The sequence below is a fragment of the Ictalurus furcatus genome, chromosome 8 (assembly GCF_023375685.1).
Source record: "Ictalurus furcatus strain D&B chromosome 8, Billie_1.0, whole genome shotgun sequence".
Lineage (NCBI taxonomy): Eukaryota > Metazoa > Chordata > Actinopteri > Siluriformes > Ictaluridae > Ictalurus > Ictalurus furcatus.
The window spans coordinates 1,787,330-1,805,839 of NC_071262.1; the positions used below are offsets into that span (position 1 = coordinate 1,787,330).

The 18,510-nt window shown below is 43.6% G+C and overlaps 1 protein-coding gene across 7 annotated transcripts in view; it reads right to left on the reverse strand.

Moving 5' to 3' along the window:
• Positions 1–18,510, reverse strand: part of limch1b (LIM and calponin homology domains 1b) — a 74,662-nt gene that overhangs the window by 37,234 nt on the left and 18,918 nt on the right. For all 7 annotated transcript variants that reach the window (XM_053630258.1, XM_053630257.1, XM_053630259.1 and 4 more), the window contains exons 2-4: positions 9,824–9,891; positions 8,676–8,745; positions 2,857–2,954 (exon numbers count right to left, since the gene is read on the reverse strand). In XM_053630258.1, the coding sequence (XP_053486233.1) occupies positions 2,857–2,954; positions 8,676–8,745; positions 9,824–9,891 (236 nt within the window). The remainder of the gene's footprint in view (positions 1–2,856; positions 2,955–8,675; positions 8,746–9,823; positions 9,892–18,510) is intronic.

Below are 18,510 nucleotides of genomic sequence, written 5' to 3' on the forward strand. Positions count from 1 at the left end.
GAATGAATCGTTTAGAACGGGTCATTTAACGAGTCGTTTGTGACACCAAGGGAAAAAAGGTAACGCTGCGGTTTAAATTACGAGCACGTTAAAGCGTTTTTTGATCTCGGATGCGTGTAAAATGATCGTACATGACCTTTAAAACGAAATTAGGCACGTTTCAAAACCACAATAGGTGCACTTTAAACGAGCGCTTGTTTTACTTTTAGCAAGAAACAGACGTGACCGACTCTGTGTGCACTGCGTCCCCGTGTTCTCTCACAACGCTGTGCTGGACTGGAGTGCGAGAAGTGTTCTTGCGATTCAACGCGCAAATTGTGCACAAAGGCACACGTTTAAAAGCGTAGAGAAACGAATAAAGCCCTGAAACTCTATCTTTCCACCTTTTCAGAGTGAACAAACCAGTCTTGTAAGCAGCACAGTCTTCCCTTTCTGCTCTGACTGTAGTTCCACGATACACACGGGACACGCCCCCTCATGACTGACCACCCGTCTATCACAGGACAAAACACAGTCACTATGACAATAACTATAATCCTGACCCATAAGCGTGTGCACACACTCACACACACACACACACACACACACACACACACACACACACACACACACACACACTAACATTAACCTCAGATGGAAATATTTAGGCTATTTTAGTTTTAAAAAGAAAAAAAAACCAAACTGTACAAACTCAGTATTTTTATGAGGACCAGGACATTTGACACTATCCGGGAAGTGTGAGGACATTTGGTCCATTTTGGCATGTACTCTTTTTTTTTACTCGCACACACACACACACACACACACACACACACACACACACACTCAGATGGTGTAGTAATGTAGGAAATGAAGGAAACGTAGGTCAGAGCACACACATACAGAACGTGGAGGATGAGTTAAAGTCTCTCTTTAAGGTAACATTTAGAGCGGAAAGGAAAGCCTTAGTGGACATAAGGGCATAGAAAAGCCAAAAAAATTACAATAGGGCTTACACCCCTGACCAGATCATTCAGGAAGGAGGAGAGGTACAGTAGGTATCAATTTGTCACAAAACAAACACTTGGTAAGAGAGAAAAAACAAATTTCCCCGTTACCTCAAACGTTATCAATCAGCCATGACGTGTTTGGTGTCTGATGTCTGCTTCTTTTGTTTTGCGCTGGAGCCAAACATCTACAGCAGCACCAACTACAAGTAAAGGAAGTCTCTAACCCAAAAATCCCTTCCACATACGTAAATACATCAACGGCGCAACCCTCGACCCAACGGCCGCAGGCGCAACCCTCACATTCTGAAATCAATTACAAATCGCTACACACCGATCAGCCGTGACATTTAAACCGCCTGCGTAATATCGCGACGGTCCGCCTCTCCTCGTGCCACCGGAAACGTCTCAGACACGTCGATGTACGGATTCAAAAGACCTCCGAAGGTGTGCTGTGGGATCTGGCACCGAGACGTTAGCGGCAGATCCTTTACGTCCTGTAAGTTGCGACGGAGGTGGATCCGTGGATCGGACTTTTTTGTTCAGAACGTCCCACAGACGCTCGATCGGATCGAGATCTCGAGGGGAATTTGGAGGCCGAATCACGACCTTGAACTCTTCGTCATGTTCCTTAAACCGTTCCTGAACAACTTTTGCAGCGTAGCAGGGAGCGTTATCGTGCTGAAAGACGTCACTGATATGAGTGAACACCGTTACCATGAAGGCATGAACTCGGCCTGGAACAATGTTTAGGTAGGTGGAACGTGTCAAAGAAACATCCACGTGAACGCCAGGTCCCGAGGTTTTCCAGCAGAACATCGCTCAGAGCAACACACTTCCTCCGCCGGCTCGCCTTCTTCCCATAGTGCATCCTGGTGCCATCTCTATCCCAAGTAAACGACGCAAACACACGCACCCGGCCTCCACGTGATGTAAAAGACAGCGTGATTCAGCAGACCCGGCCGCCTTCTTCCACTGCTCCATGGTCCAGTTCTGATGTTCACGTGCCCATTGTAGGAGCTTTCGGTAGTGGACAGGGGTCAGCATGGGCACGCAGCCCCGTACGCAGCAGGCCGTGATGCACTGTGTGTTTTGAAACCTTTCTATCAGAGCCAATATTAACATTTTCAGCCCATCTGTGCTACAGCAGCTCTTCCGTTGGATCGCACCAGATGTCTCGCCTTCGCTCCCCACGCGCATCGACGAGTCTTTGGCGGCCAACGACCCTGACGCTGATTCACCGGTTGTCCTTCCTTGAGCCACTTTTGGTAGGTATTAACCACTGTACATCACAAACATTGTCAAAGTGTCTCAGATCCTTACGCTCGCCCATTTCTCCGGCTTCCAACACGTCAACTTCGAGAACTGACAGTTCACTTGCTGCCTAATACTGTATATCCCACCGCTTTACAGGTGCCACTGTGACGAGATGATCAGAGTCATTCACGTCGCCTGTAAAATCATACCAAACTTACAACTAACATGTTTCATGCATGTTCCACCATGTTAAATGTAAGTATACATTGAGGAAAAATACAACAGGACTCGATCAACAGAAAACTTCAAGCGCCGCACCACCACACTGCTGATTGTTTCCCTATAACAGCACACACCCTCGTGTCGTAGTCTGTACATATCATCCGGAACAATACAGCTCCTAAGATTACACGCTGCTCTTACACAGTAATGTTTTCCCCGTGTTTACAGGTTACAGTAAGATGCCGTGTCAGAAACCTCAGCGAGACTGAGGCTTTCATCAAACTCTTCCTTTAAGCCTTTAAATGTCTCCATAAGTCCATGAGAACTCGGGAGGGACAGGTCGGAAACCGCTTGAGCAGGTGCACAAGCGTGACGGCAAAGTGGGTCTTACCGGGTGGTGCGTGTGTCCTGAAGATCTCCTGGGTCAAACAGCTGAGAGCCTTTCAATCCCAACTCCTCGCAGCCTTTCAGAAAGAGCACCAAGTTGTCCTAGAGACACACACACGCACACACACGCACACACACACGCACACACACACACGCACGCGGAGAGACAACGTGTGGATCAAATATAAGCTCAGCTCCCAAAGTAAATGCTGAGACACTCTTACACAGGCTCTCACTTTCAGAGAATGAGAAGTGAAGCAATGTGACGGCACAACACTCGCTCGCTCGCTCTCTCTCTCTCTCTCTCTCTCTCTCTCTCTCACTCGCTCTCTCCTCCCAGCTGCTTAGATGCTGTGCTGATGCACCTCCTCTTTCTCGCCTCCTCTCATTTTAGGTAATTCTATCTAGACTATTACTTAACATGCTTCTCAGGTGCTGTAAATGTGCCTCTCTCTCTCTCTCTCTCTCTCTCTCTCTCCCCCTCTCTTTCTCTTTCTGTCTCTCTCTCTCTCGCTTTCTGTCTCTCTCTCTCGCTCGCTCTCTTTCTGTCTCTCTCTCTCGCTCTCTTTCAGTCTCTCACTCACTCTCTTTCAGTCTCTCTCTCCCTCACTCTCTTTCGGTCTCTCTCTCTCTCTCTCTCATTCTCTTTCTCGCTCTCTCTCATTCTCTTTCTGTCTCTCTCTCACCAGGTGCCTTTTGTTCCAATGAGCAACCTGAGCTGGGTCTCCTCCACTATTTTCCTTTGCTCCTCTCTGGTTCCCAGCTCCTCTGAAAAGCCCCTGACTCCTCCTCTCCCTCCCTCCCTCCCTCCCTTCCCTCCTTCTCTCCAAGATCTGGAAGGGTGGCACAATTTCCTTTCCCTTGCGATTGTTATCACACCGTTGTTTTGGAATGACAGGAGGGTGTTTGTCAGCGAGCGAGCGAGAGCGCGCACGAGAGAGAGAGAGAGAGAGAGAGAGAGAGACAGACATCCATCCCTCCTGGACTGAACCCAGGCTGTCTTCCTGTCCATTCGTGAGAGTTGTGTTACAGTTTCCCAGGAGAAGGAACTCCACCCAGTATGACCCCCTCGAGCCCAAATCCCAATCAGCCCGAGGCAACACTCTATTAACACCTGAAAATGTGAAACATGCATTAGAGCAGCAGCCATCTGTCTATCTGAGCAGTCCCACTTGTTTAAAAACTGATCAACTCAGAGCCCCTGTTCAGGAGGATCCCCTGACCACTAAAAGCTACACACTAACACTCAGTCTGCAGTAAAGGAAGGGAACATTCTCAGTTTTAATCCTTCTGGAAACAGCACACCAGACTTTAGGTCTGTTTTAACTGATATTCTACCGCAAACCTTACACATTTCTTTTTGTCTATCCCAAATGGAGTTGTTCAGCCAAACAGCCAAAGGGCAAGTATTAAATTTGGATAAACCCTTTTCTGTACTTCTTTTCTGAGAAAACTAAATTACAATGTTAAAGTTTACACAAAACGCGATGAGAAAATTTCCTAAGATCGTTTCTAATTACTCGGACGCTACAAATGTCCACGCGTTTCTTTCGAAATGGGTGTCGAGACTTTTTCTTGCCGTCGAGAACAAACAGAGCCCGTAAAACTCAGTCCTCCAAAATTTCGCGATCACGGAAACGGACCCAAAATCGAGCAAGCGCCACAATTTTCTGAGGAGCTTGCGATATTTTCAAAAATAACCACAGATTTCCTGCAGATTCGGGTGTCGTGTGACGTCATCGCAACGCTCGTTCTTCCGAAGCCCGCTTCGGATGACATGCTTCGAACACGAGTGCGGCTAAAAGTTCTCATTTTTCTCCACGTATCACAGCGAGAGACACAATTTCACCACTGCGGTTTTCCTCAATAAATAAATAAAATGATTTTTTTTTAAAAACACGTTTTTTGGCCACAAAAAACACAAAAATTTACCAGACCGCACCTGCAAATGAAGAGTTCTTTGTCTGGAACGTTAGTAAACCAGTATGCCATTTCCACTACAGATCATCTTTGTTATCTGGACCACCTGAAAATCTACTGAAGTTCTAATGAATTCAGATTTATTTCGTCAAAAGAGGAAAAGGGGGGGGGATCGTCCTGTTTTAATACAATGAACGCGCTAACACAATGCCGCCTTCTGCTAGAGTTCCTCCTACTTTGCTTATTTACGTTCTATCTGTATATAACAGTTATATTTAACGGTGATTTAATCATTTTAAAAAGGAAAAAAAAAAAAAAGAGCTAAAACTGTAGACTAGACTAAGCACAGCGTCGTCTCTATAGCTTCTTCGTTTGTCCACTTGTTTACGAACAATGAGTGATTCTTACTGCAACCGGCGTGTAAATGTGGATACAGTACAGCTCAGAGAGGATTGTGGGTAATCCTTTAACACCCCCACACACCACAGTTTAGTTCTCTAAACATGGGAATTTTTTTCTCTGACAATTGAGAGCTCAGATCTCTGTGTGTAATAAGATAATGTGGTGTTATTGTAGTTGAGGGATTTAAATGCGTGTATGTGTGTGTAATTATCCACGCCTGTGAACGGTCCGGGGACGGGGCGGCAGTGCTGATTAGTGAACGTGGGGGAAAGATAAGATGGCTGGAACAGGAGGGAGGATAAAAAGCCACCAGGCCAAACCAAACTTCCTTCAAAACACTTTTACTGCGGACTCAATCGGCAACATTCGGCCTGTGATTTTCAGTTTTCCCTCCCTCTTTTGCTCTCTTTCTCTCTCTCTCTCTCATCCTTTCTTAACTGTTGCTTGTTTTTCCCCCATCCCTCACCCTCTCCATGGCCTTTCCAGTGCGCTTCACTCTCTTTCTGCCGTGAATGAGGTGAAATGAAAAGCACATGCACCCCCTCTCCCTCTTTCTTTTCCCCCCCCATGCTTTTAACACTCACTTGTGTTCGTTCACTCGAAGCAAGAATAGACCAGAGCCGGGGCTTCTGGGTAAACACCCCATCCCCCCCCCCCCCCCCCCCCCCCCCCATGACAAACGCACCATTGATGTGAGTGCTTACTAAGAAAGGATTGGAAGAACTAGAAGAAAAATAAATAAATAAAAAAAACACCCTAAAAGTAAACCTGAAGTGGATTCATCAGGGCTCAAGGAGTCTTAAATATCACACCCTGTCATTAATTCCATTAATTCCTCAACAAACAAGCCACGATGGTAATTCTACGCAGATTACATGCAAACCAAAACTCTGAATCTTGTAAATAATTTGCACTTGTGCTATTTTCCATGTGGTGACAGAGAGCACCTGTTTCCTCTTCACTTCCTGTTTCCATACTGCTCATCCAGCGCCACCCTCAACACCTGGCTCTCAGAGTCGACCGATCCAGAGCGTCTTTCCAGGCTGTCCATTACCTCAGTCCATTTTCAGGACGCGTAACAGTGACACCCATCATCCTGAATTTTCTTTTCTAATTTCCAAAGCCAGCCGCAGAGTCTGCGGCGCGGAAAGGCCGTAACCCACGACTCGAAAGCGAGTCATTTCATCAAAGAAAAATGGTTTTTTATTAAAATGTTTCATTTCATAATAGGCACAGCTGGTCTACAGATTAATTTCCAGCGTGTTGATTGGCTGAAGTTCCATTCCAGGTTCAGGAAAAGGTTCTGGGTTTTTTTTTTATTATTATTTCTTTCTGATTACAAACAGTATGCGTTCCATATTAACCAGACCACACACTGGTTTCAATCTTTTATATAGCACAGGAAAAATACTGCCAGAAGTTATCGACATCCTTAATTCAAAGTGTACCTCCAGTCTCCTCTGAGAGTACTGGAACAGCAAGGCCAATTCTATTGATTTTGCTATACGTTGAAGACGTTTATGTTTTAGATTAAATGATGAACATGAGACGACAGATCAGAATTGCAGTCTTCATTTTGTGATATTTACATCTAGATGTGCTAAACAACTTGAAACAGGACCCATTCGGTGGCAGGCCGTGCAATTTTTAGGTGAGAAAAGCTATAGGAACAGATAGTCTTAAAGTAAATTAAAGTAAATAACACAATATTTGGTGGCATATCCCTTGCATCAACCTGGTGACTCGCTGACATCACTAAACTGTTGCATTGTCTTGCTGCACGATGACGTTCCGCTCAATTAGACTGGATGCATTCTTCTGTAGACGTCTAAATTCATTCTGCTGCAATCACCATGATAATGTTACATCATCAATAAAGATTAGTGAGCCCGATCCAGAAGAAGCCATGTAAAGCCCAAGCCATGACACTACCTCCACCAGGCTTGACTGAGAAGTTTCTATGTTACGGATTCATTCTTTCTCCACACCAGGACTTTTGTGAAGTTTGTTGGTGGTGTCACTAACCATTGTTTTTGGGTTTTTCTTCACAGCTCTTGTCAAATGTTTTTGTCATCAACCTCTGTTGTTTTTCTCAGCCATCCTGTTCCATGTCTGGTTGTTAGTACACGAGACGTTTCTTTCTTTCTCAGGACATTCCAAATTGTTGTACTGGCTACACCCGATGCTTATGCAATGGCTCTGATTGATTCATCTCCTTTTTTCAGCTTCAAAATGGCTCGCTTTTCTCCCATAGACAGCTCTCCGGTCTTCATGAAGGTTTATCCTTTTTATCAACAAATGCAGTCTTCACTGGTGAAATCTAGGGCTCAAACCAAGAGGAGACATTCAGAGCTATTCGTTCTTTAAACAATCAATTTAACAGGGCACACCTGGGCAGCAAGAAACACATATTAGTCATATGTTCCAATATTTTTAATCACTTGAAAAAACGGGTGGGTTGCCATGTTCTAAGTTCTTTAACACACCTAGATGTAAATATGAGGAAATGAACGCTGAAATTCTGATCCACTGTACTGTCTCATATGCATCTTGTGATCTCAAACCCAAAATGTCTTTAATGTATAGTGAAACCACCAGAATTGGCCTTGCCGTTCCAATACTTTTGGAGGGGACTGTACATACTGTATGCCAAATGTCAGACAGCGTTTAGTGAACTGTGACGATTCTACAGCGGCATTATGCTACACTCCGTGTATTATAGTATTATGAACCGATCACAAGTGAAAAGTCTGGTAAGTAGCCATTGTGAGCTTTTATCCCCAGCCCAAGAGAAAAGGAGTAGCGGGGAATGAGAGAAAAATCGAGTAATGGATCCTTAGAGAAGGAAAGAGCAAACACAACTGATGGAAAACATATGTGAAGACAAAAACGTGACAACAAAAATGAGACCGTAACAGCCGATTGAAACTGGAGATGAGAACAAGCTCCAGCCTCATTCACTTTCTCCTTCTTCCTTTCCTTTGATATGGGATATTTCACAATGACAGAGAGAGAGAGAGAGGGAGAGAGAGAGGAAAAGAAAGACTTAAAAGTCTTCCTCAGTCCATCAATGATTCAAAGATGTTATCAGTTACACTAGTCCAAACGTATGAAGAAGCACTTTTATTTATCAAATTCATATCAGCGTGAAAATTACCATCAACTCTGGACACATGGTGACACATGGTGCTATCCTGCCCCCACTATTCACACTGATATTGCACTACGAAGCCATGTAGCACTGGTCTCCAAGTGACCACAGGATACACGCGGCAGCCATCTTGTGTACGCGTACGTACAGTATGGTTAAACGCAACTGTAATCCAACTGTACAGATACAGGTATCTGGAGCACTAATCAGATACAGATACAGATTTTGGGATTGCATTACTCCCATAGGACAGATAGGTAGATCGGGGGGCGGCATGCGAAATATTTTGGAGTACTGATGCTTTGGTCAAAAAGAGACATTAGAAAGAAATAAAAAATAGGAACACTTACTTGGCTGGCTAGAGGAGTAGGCAACCTGTTGATCTTCTTCACAAGGCCTGGCTTAATTGAACTAAGCAACCTGGGAAAGAGAGAGAGAGAGAGAGAGAGAGAGAGTAAAGGTTATTACACTTCCACAACCTGATTGATGGATGGATTGTTGGATTGATGGATTGATGGATGGATGGATTGGTGGATGGATGGATGGATTGGAGGATGGATTGATGGATGGATTGATGGATGGATGGATTGGTGGATGGATTGATGGATTGATGGATGGATTGTTGGATTGATGGATTGATGGATGGATGGATGGATGGATTGGTGGATGGATTGATGGATTGATGGATGGATTGTTGGATTGATGGATTGGTGGATGGATTGATGGATTGATGGATGGATTGTTGGATTGATGGATTGATGGATGGATGGATGGATTGGTGGATGGATTGATGGATGGATTGATGGATGGATTGATAGATATAGAGGTGGAGCAACCTCCCTGAAATGAGTCAGAAAATCCATAACTGTCCTATTACTTCTTGGTATATGAGTGTATATGAGTGTATATGTATATGTATGTATATGTATATGTATATATATATATATATATATATACACACAGATATATATATATATATATATATATATAGATATATATATATATATATACATACATATACATACACACACACACACACACACATACACATAAATATCATATATCATACAGTATATGCATGTTTAGACATGCAGGTGCTCTCTCTGGTAGAAATATGCAGACAGTCATTGTTAGTGATGTCACACCAAATTATACAGGACATAAAAATGAAATACGGACAGAGAGAACTCACTGCCAAGAATTTCCCCTTCTCACCCCATCCACCTCTCTCTCATCACCTCCTTCTGCCGCTTACCGCCATTACTAATGTTTAACTTTCAAACGTGTCGCGTTGCAATAACGCGTGATTCATTATTAATGAATCCTTTCTTCAGCACTCATCGTACAGTTTATCCTTAAAAACTGCCCTGAAGCACGCGTCCATATCGCGCCACAACCTCCCGCTCACTTGGTTAACAGTTGTTCATTGTGTAAGCGTGTAGTTGATACAGCAGGTGTGTGCAAACAAGAGTGTGCTCATGGACAGAAGTGTACTCACTCGCACAACAGGATTCCGTTGTCCAGACTGCCTCTGAAATCCTCCCCGAAACTTCTGCCAGTGACCGCCTAACACACACACACACACACACACACACACACACACACACACACACACACACACAGACACACACACACACACACACACACACGAATATACACTGGTGATTTCCTCACATTACCTAAATACATCTACATACACCCTTAATTTCCAATGTATGTCTGTATGTATTTATTATAACACACATTATAGCGGTACACATACACATTATCCCCTAACTGGACAAAATCCCAATGCATTATGGGATTCAGAAGTGGTACATACTGTACAGTAGTTATCTACGTTGCTTACATCTCTTGAACATCCTGGGGAACAAACAAACAGGTGTAGTGTGCATATCGATATTGAATACACCACTGAACATGCATTTCACAGTGCAGGGTTTAGGGTTCCAGGAATGGAGCGGAGATTAAGAGATGTGAGTTGAGATGCCCTGACCTGCACCGAAAAACAAAACAAACAAACTCTGGTTGTTGACAGAATCTTCTCTTCTCTAATCTTCTCAAGAAAGAGGTGCTCATGCAAACCATGCTCAGTCGAAAAAAATAATAATAATTTCCCTAGAACTGTAGATACGAATCTGGAAATGGTAGAAAAGTATTTCTTGATATCGACGATACGGTCCGTGCAGGATTTCGTGGCCAAAAATCCTTTATTTTGTTGCGGCTTTTTTCAAAATTTGCGATGCGACCTGCAGCGTTTTTTTTTTTTACTGGGAAAATACTGGAATTGACGAAATTCCAATGGCATGAAAACGTCTTTCACAGTGATGTTTGTCGCTTAATGAGACCTTTTAGTTGTACACGTGTTCGACGCATGTGAACCGAAGAGGGCTTCGGCTGAACGCGTGTCGTGACGACGTCACGTGACGTCACCTGGCCCAAATCTGCAGCGATTTTGAAAAAAATCGCTAAATCTGCAGAATATTCTGGAGATTTTGCGTTCACTTCCACGAAATCATGGAGGAACTGGTAATAGTAAGACTTATGCGCTGTTGTTGTCTGCTGCCACCCTGTAGACAATAAAAGACATGACTGAATTCGTGTTTTAAATGGTGAACAGTGAATACAGGTGACCCAACCCTCCTTTCAACCATTCTCAACCTGTCTGGTTTTGCAAAGACTGAAATCTGGCAACCCTAAGGGCACCAGCATGAGAGGGTCTCGCTCTACACACCAGATATTCTCCAAATGTACTTCAGACATAATAATAATAATAATAATAATAATAATAATAATAATAGGAAATAACCTCTATACAAGTGTACTGTACAGTGAATGGGTATGGATCTGGCCATTTGAATCTTGTGCTGGTTTATTTGTGTTTCCGTGTTTCCGTGTGTGTGTGTGTGTGTGTGTGTGTGTGTGTACTTTTTAGTTTAGAGCCCTTCCAGAATTGCACTAGAGTAAACTTTGGAAATTTTTAAGCACTGGCATCACCACAAAGAAAGCTTAAATGCAGAGCCAGGAACTCTAAAGAGAAACATGATATGACTTCTCCCGCACTAGTTTCACACATCAGAGATTAGGGAGTGTGTGTGTGTGTGTGTGTGTGTGTGTCACCCCTATCCCTGTCAACACAAAGCTAACGAGCTTGATCTAAGCAGGCATCCTCTTAACTAAATCTCAGGCGTGTGCTAGCATATTAGCTAATAACAGAGGGATTGTCCCTTAAGCTAAAGTCTCCTGTCAGCACAAGCGCTGGTGAGAGTGTTATACTGGATTTTACCATTGGCATCAGGATGACAATTTAATAGGTTATTTAGGCACAAACTGACATTATATACACTGGGGGACAAACGAGCAGCTTAGCTGCTAATGTAACAGTCAGTGTTTTTCTTTCTCCTAACTATTAACCAGAGCCAAAAAAAAATAAAAACCTGCCAACTTTCGGCTAGTTTTTTTTTTTTTTTCCTGAACTCCACATTGAGGACACGCTTCAGCTAAGTAATCTTTGCTATTTAATAAATGATATTAAATCCATTCTGCATTACTACACTAGCCTAGGGAATCATACATATGGGTGAATGTTAGTCACCATGTTTTTAACTATCTGGCTAGCTAACACAGGATTAGCTTAGTCGATTAGCTAGCAGGATAGATTTTCTCATGCTTAAGACTTGGCTTTTGGGAACCCAGATCCACAAGTAAGTGGTTAGTTAGCGAATTAATTTATGTTTTGTAAATATCCATTACGGTTTCCGCGGAAAGGCATGCTGATCTTAATCTCGGAAAACTTTGGAAAAGTTCTCCAAACCTCCAAATCATTGAGCGTCGCAGAGATAACAAAGAGACGTAACAAGCACATATATACACATGGGCATATGCGCACACGCACACGCAGACACATACACGTACATGCAAAAATAATCTGCGAGACCCAAGAGAGCACTGTAAGTGGGAAAACAATTTAAAACTGTTTAGTTCTGCACCGAGTGATGAGAAGCGGCCATTAATAACACACAGCTCATCAGACTGAAACGGTCACAGACCCAGAAACACAGCAGTGTGTATTTGTGCAACTGCTTGCTGGTGCTTTTCTCAGCCTCTTGGCTGTTGTTCCTCGGCATCTGGAAGTCACACAAAAGAAACAGACTGCTGCATGTTCACCCAAGTTCAGCTGGGTTCCCAGAGGAACCAGGAACCTGGCTACAACATGAGGATTAAGACTGTGGTTAGGCACTGTGGCGATTTCATAACCACTATTGTTGAAGCTGACTTTGATTATTATAGATGACTCGGATTATTAGACATTCCTGTGATCCTTTTCCACAGTTGCTAGATTTCAGAATCACATGCTTATGTCTGAATTATAAGCTTTTTCATTAGTACTGGTGCAAATAAACGTTGCCTAAATACAAGCACTCCCTGTCTTTTATATTTATATTTTCTTTATCCCTTTTTTTCTCAGATTCAAAATGGCTCGCTTTTCTCCCAGAGACAGCTCTCTGGTCTTCATGTCGGTTTATCCTTTTTAGCAACAAATGCTGTCTTCACAGGCGAAACCTAGGGCTCAAACCAAGAGTAGACGTTCAGAGATATAAATTCTTTGAACAATCAACTTAACAGGGTACACCTGAGCAGCAAGAAACACCTATTGGTTGCATGTTCCAATAGTTTTGATCGCCTTTTAAAAATATGGGTGGGCACATATTCATCTTTTGATCTCAGACCCAAATGTCTTTTATTTGACATTTATAGAAGTATTATGGCTCTGAAAATACAAACCAAATCACCCCAAAACCTGGAGTCTAACCCAGGGGACCCGCGGCACAAGGCGGAGGACACCCTGGGCGGTGTGCCAACTCATCGCAGGACACAATTTCACACACACTCACACACCCATTCACACACTACGGACAATTTGGAGAAGCCATACAACGCATGTCTTTGGACTGGGGAGGAAACCAGAGTACCCGGACGAAACCCCAGAAGAACGGGGAGAACATGCAAACCCAAGGCACACAGGACGGAGGTGGGAGTCAAACCCCCGACCCCGAAGGTGTGAGGCAAACGTGCTAAACTTGCTGTTTGAGATCCAGAGATCAGATGTGATTTGATGAGAGTGTGTGTGTATGAGAGAGAGAGATGTCGGAGGCTGTGGAGTGTGAAGCAGCTTTAACGTGCTGCAGGAGATCAGCTGTAAAAACGGCCGAGTCATACTCTCGGTCTCCATCACACACACATCCTGCAGTGCCATATATTTGCTTCTCCTGTGGGTAAATGTCTAAATATACACCATCATCAAAACTGTTGTACAGTTTACATTCTTAACACTTTCCTGATGATACTCTTGGCAGAGTCATGAGGAGCTTCACCCAGGAGGCTTTTCTTGAACTACCCCATAGCCTGAGCACACTGATGGCTGCTTCCCCCTTGCGTCTATATGACAACTACTAGTGTGGTGAAATAATTTAATTTAGACTAAAAACTGTGTGTTTTAAGTTAAAAGCTACTCGCGCTCACTCGCTTTCGGTGGAGGGCACGGTGGCGTAGCGGTTACCACGTCTGCGTCGGACCTCCAGGGACGGGGGTTCGAATGACGCCGCCGCTCTGTGTACGCAGAGCGTGCGTGTTCTCCCTGTGCTTTCTCCGGGTACTCCGGTTTCCTCCCCCAGTCCAAATAGTGTGTGAAACTGCACCCTGCAACACACTGTGCCGTGCATTCACTAACAGGAGTCTAAATGAGACGCCGATACGCACACTGTGTGCAATGTCAGGGAGAATCTACAGCTATATTTGTCTAAAATCAATAGGCTAAAGCAGCACAAGGAGCAAACCCGGTCAGAAAGTCGACGCTTTATCTTACATCTTAAAATTCCTGTCCTAATGAAGGACTGTCAACATCTGAACAAAGTAAGTAGCTGTTAGTGAAGTAGGACACAGGCCAAAAGGCCCACCCTCGCATTCCAGCAAGTCAGAACAACAACAAAAAACAAACATGCACAGTAACTTACGGCTCATGTGCTGCATCTCCATTTAGCCAAACAGCTCAGGTCACCCCTGGTCGCTCGATTAAACGCTGGAATTTGACGCCTTTGTTGTCTGAGTTGGAACACAGCCCCAGTGCATGTTAGATGCGGTCGCTGTCGGCCACAAACAATCGAAAGATGTTTCCTTTTTTCCGCACTAGGCTTGCCAGCAGGATATTTGAATGACATAACAGAGGCCATTCTCATGCCTCTGCGTCCGAGTTTACCACTTCCTCATCTTTGAGTAGGTCTCCATCGGAGCACGTTAGCAGGACCGCTACAGCGAAGCAGACGAGAGCACGGCGGATGTTTTCTTGCGAGGGAGCAGCCGTATTGTTATAGTCTGAGAAGGGCCTCAACGCTAAGAGATCTCATACGGAGATTTCAAACAATCCTGGAATGTGCAAAACAGATCCACTTGAAAAAAATAAATAAATAATAAAAAAAATGCAATTAATCTTCGATGTTATATGTGCCAGATCCAGGGCAGGAGGAAAAGGAAGTCTGGTTTAGTTTGGACTCCGTTTGTTTTGGTGCTACGCTGATAAATTATGGCTGGAGGAGCCAGGTTGACATCAGTACTGGACAATGTGACTGCAGCTGAAATTCTAAACACGCTTCTCATATTCATCTTTTGATCTCAAGCCCAAATGTACTGGCCTTTCCGTTCCAATAGTTTCGGAGGACACTGTACGGTTCAAGAACTTTAGTTAATGTTCATATCATATATCAGAATGGGGGGGAAACGTGACAGGGACCGGGGCAAGGTTATTAATAGTGATCCAGTGAGTATCCAGTGTTGAGGAGAGAGGTCAGAGGAGAATGTCCAGACTGGTTTGCGCTGACAGGAAGGCTATGGTAACTCAAAATAACCGCTCTGTACAACCCTGGTGAACAGAAAAGCATCTCATAACACGTCAGACCTTGAGGTGGATGGGCTTCCACAACAGCAGAAGACCACACCGGGTTCCACAGGGCACAGGCTCACAGCTTCTGCCATACAAATCCCAGTCTAAGAGCACTGCTGTTTTAGAAAATTAATCACCATCTTCTGACCAATCAGAATTGAGAACTCCTGTCCAGTACATATACATTTACAAATACATATACAAATATAGACCATGTAGTTGTATAGTGTTTCATCTATATATTCTCTACATAATGCACATACTTTACTCGTATATACTGCAGTAGATATGTTAAACCGTAGTACTTACACCGCTCATTTATTTAACGGAATATTGTAGTTGCAAGTAGCTTTGTAAGATTTCTTTCCTGGCCAATAAATCAGATTCTGATTGCGAGATATTACACAGTACTACTACAAACAAACATCTGCTTGAACGCAGCCCTAGCGAGGAACAGGGACCGTGCTGAACGTCCCATCGGGAACGGGGTAGTCTGCAGAGATCGTGTCAGAGTCCAGCACTGGTAGCGTGGATGATTAAGAGGCATGCGTGTCAGAGAGCAGATTGCTGGTCTTACTGAAAATGAGGTTTGAAGCTTGGGCCTCAGCCAATGAAAACAGCTCCTGCCCACTGATTATCTCCAAAGCCGTGCAGTAGCTCAGAGCACAACAGACGTATAAAAGCGAAAAAAAGAAAAGAAAGAAAAAAAAACCTCTGTACTGCAGGATTCTGGGACACGGCCGTACAAGATTAAATAAGGAAAGTGCGTTATCCACAAAACTAAGGGTTGCTGAGATCACGAGTGCGCAGCAGTTTCTCCTAGCCACAAGAGGATCTCAAACACTTGTACACAATGATAAAGCTTTTTCATAGGATAAAAAAAACGGGGTCTGGTCTTATAATCATGTTTACTTTTTCCGTTCAAGGCCAGGTAGATATGAGTGGCGAAGGGTAGCACGTCCATCAGTGTGCTAAGAGTCTGGCTAAATCACGTTATCAAATGTGACACTACAAAAGGAGCTAAAAAAAATACACTACACACTATACTGTGTCCACAGAGTACATTCAGCCATGCCGTTCCAATTACAAAGCAAGTCTTCTTTAGGAATTTAGGACGGTTCATTAAAGAATGATGTATTTTTTCAGTGTTGCAGGTGCATACCTGAAATGGCTCATTATATAAATTTGATCACCATTACTCATTCTTTTAATACAAGACTTTAAACTGTACTAGGACTCGCTTTTATTTTGGGGGTCGCTTAGTGGTTAGGTTGGGGGTTCGAATCCTGCCTCCGCCCTGTGCGTGTGGCATTTGCATGTTCTCCCCATGCTGTGGGGGTTGCCACCGGGTACTCCAGTTTCCTCCCGCAATCTAAAGACAGGCTGACTGGTATTTCCAAATCGTACCTAGTGTTTGTATTTATTTATTCTAGTTCATTTATACACGAAAGTCCTAATGAGATACTAGATCTCTTCTTCCAGGGAGTCCTGATCGAAACGGCAGCACCTATTGTTTCACATAGTGTAAAAGAAACAATTTCACACATTGAAACATATACAATACAACAAAGTAACACACAGAGACCATACCAGCGGTGCATGCGTGTGTGTGCGGTTGTGCCCCGTGACAGGTTGGCACCCCATCCAGGGTGTCTCTCGCCTTGTGCCCTGAATTCCCTGGGATGGGCTCCAGGCTCCCCACGACCGGTACGGAAAATGGATGGACGGACTACTAAATTAAGCATAACGGGTAACTGTTAGCCAATGGCGTTACGTGGCTAATGATTCACAGAGATTAGTTTCACATTTTGTGCCACTAGCTACCAGCCGTGACTGAATCATCATCACCAATATAGCCTATTACAGTATATACCACATTCTAGCACAGCACTGCTGGATTCTCTATTCCGATTGGTCTGAAGGTGTTGAACTGTTTGGCGGATTCTCCACATAAATAGATTATTTTTTAAAGACTGTAATGGTTGATATGGCGATGTGTTCTCTGAGGAGACATTCAGACGGTCACGGTCAGATGCAATGATAGAGAAAGAAGAGCACAACAACAAGCAAATGAAAAAAATGACTCGTTCTCGATTACTGGCAAATGTCTGTGATAAATGGAATAAAACACTTGGATTATGTACGGTAAATTTTTTTTAAACATAATCCAACTATTCAAGCACTTTTCCGTTCTACCCTTATGAATGCTTTTTTTAGGCTTGGATAGTTGGATTATGTTTAAAAAATTTTTTTTTACTGTACATAGCACTGAAATTGATAGCACATTCAAAGTGAATCTCCATAAAGCATTTTTTTCAATAGACTGTGTTAAACACTTAACGAAGACACATCGTTTTAAGTATGCAAGTATCTCGACAGTGAAAGTGAGGGTATTTCTTTCCCCGTACTCCTCAGCCGAGACACTCACACTGCCACGGTGATGTGATCGTTTGGAATAAGTGGAGCCGAGGCCATTCTTTTCTCCGAGTGGCTCCAGGCCAAGACTCGCCAGTGAGTGAGACTGAATGTGTAACAATAGGAATTAACCATAAAAGATCATCCTTCGGGAGCCACTGACTTCTGGTACTCTTTCCGTTCTCAGACCGAACTACTGTTGTACGATTTTACATGCTAGACTAGGGTTTGTTCCATTCTAACTGAATAATTGATATTGAGGGACTTGAGTTATGAAATCTGCAGTTTAAAAGAGGCCAGAGCTGGAGTTCGGGGCTGATGGGAGCATGGCTGGAGGTGGCAAGAGAGTTTCTGCTCTACTTTCTGTTTTTAGACAGCACTAAAAGCATAAGATAAGTGTAAGATAAGTCTGCTTTTAAAGTAAAAGAGCTCCTGAAATCCAATAAATCCTTTTCTTGCTTTAACCTAGTGTGTGAAGTGGGTCCTTAGTTAGTGGGTTGTATGACCTTGACCTCCAAAGTTGGAGGGATTCTTAAAAAATAACACATACTGAATAACTGCATTAATAAAAGCTGAAAAATGTCCTCAAAGACGTTGAAACCATCCGTCAGTCCATCCGTCCATCTTCCATACCACTTTTCCTACACAGGGTCACGGGGAGCCTGGAGCCTATGTACTGTACTGCCTATGTACCTGGTACTGTCGCTGTTCTGACACCAAAATTCCCCTTGGGGATCAATAAAGTACTTTCTAGCGCTATCTCTATCTCTATCGCTGTAATTCAGAGGAGTGTGTCAAGGCCTCAGAACGTGACTCACGTGATTTATGTGTGC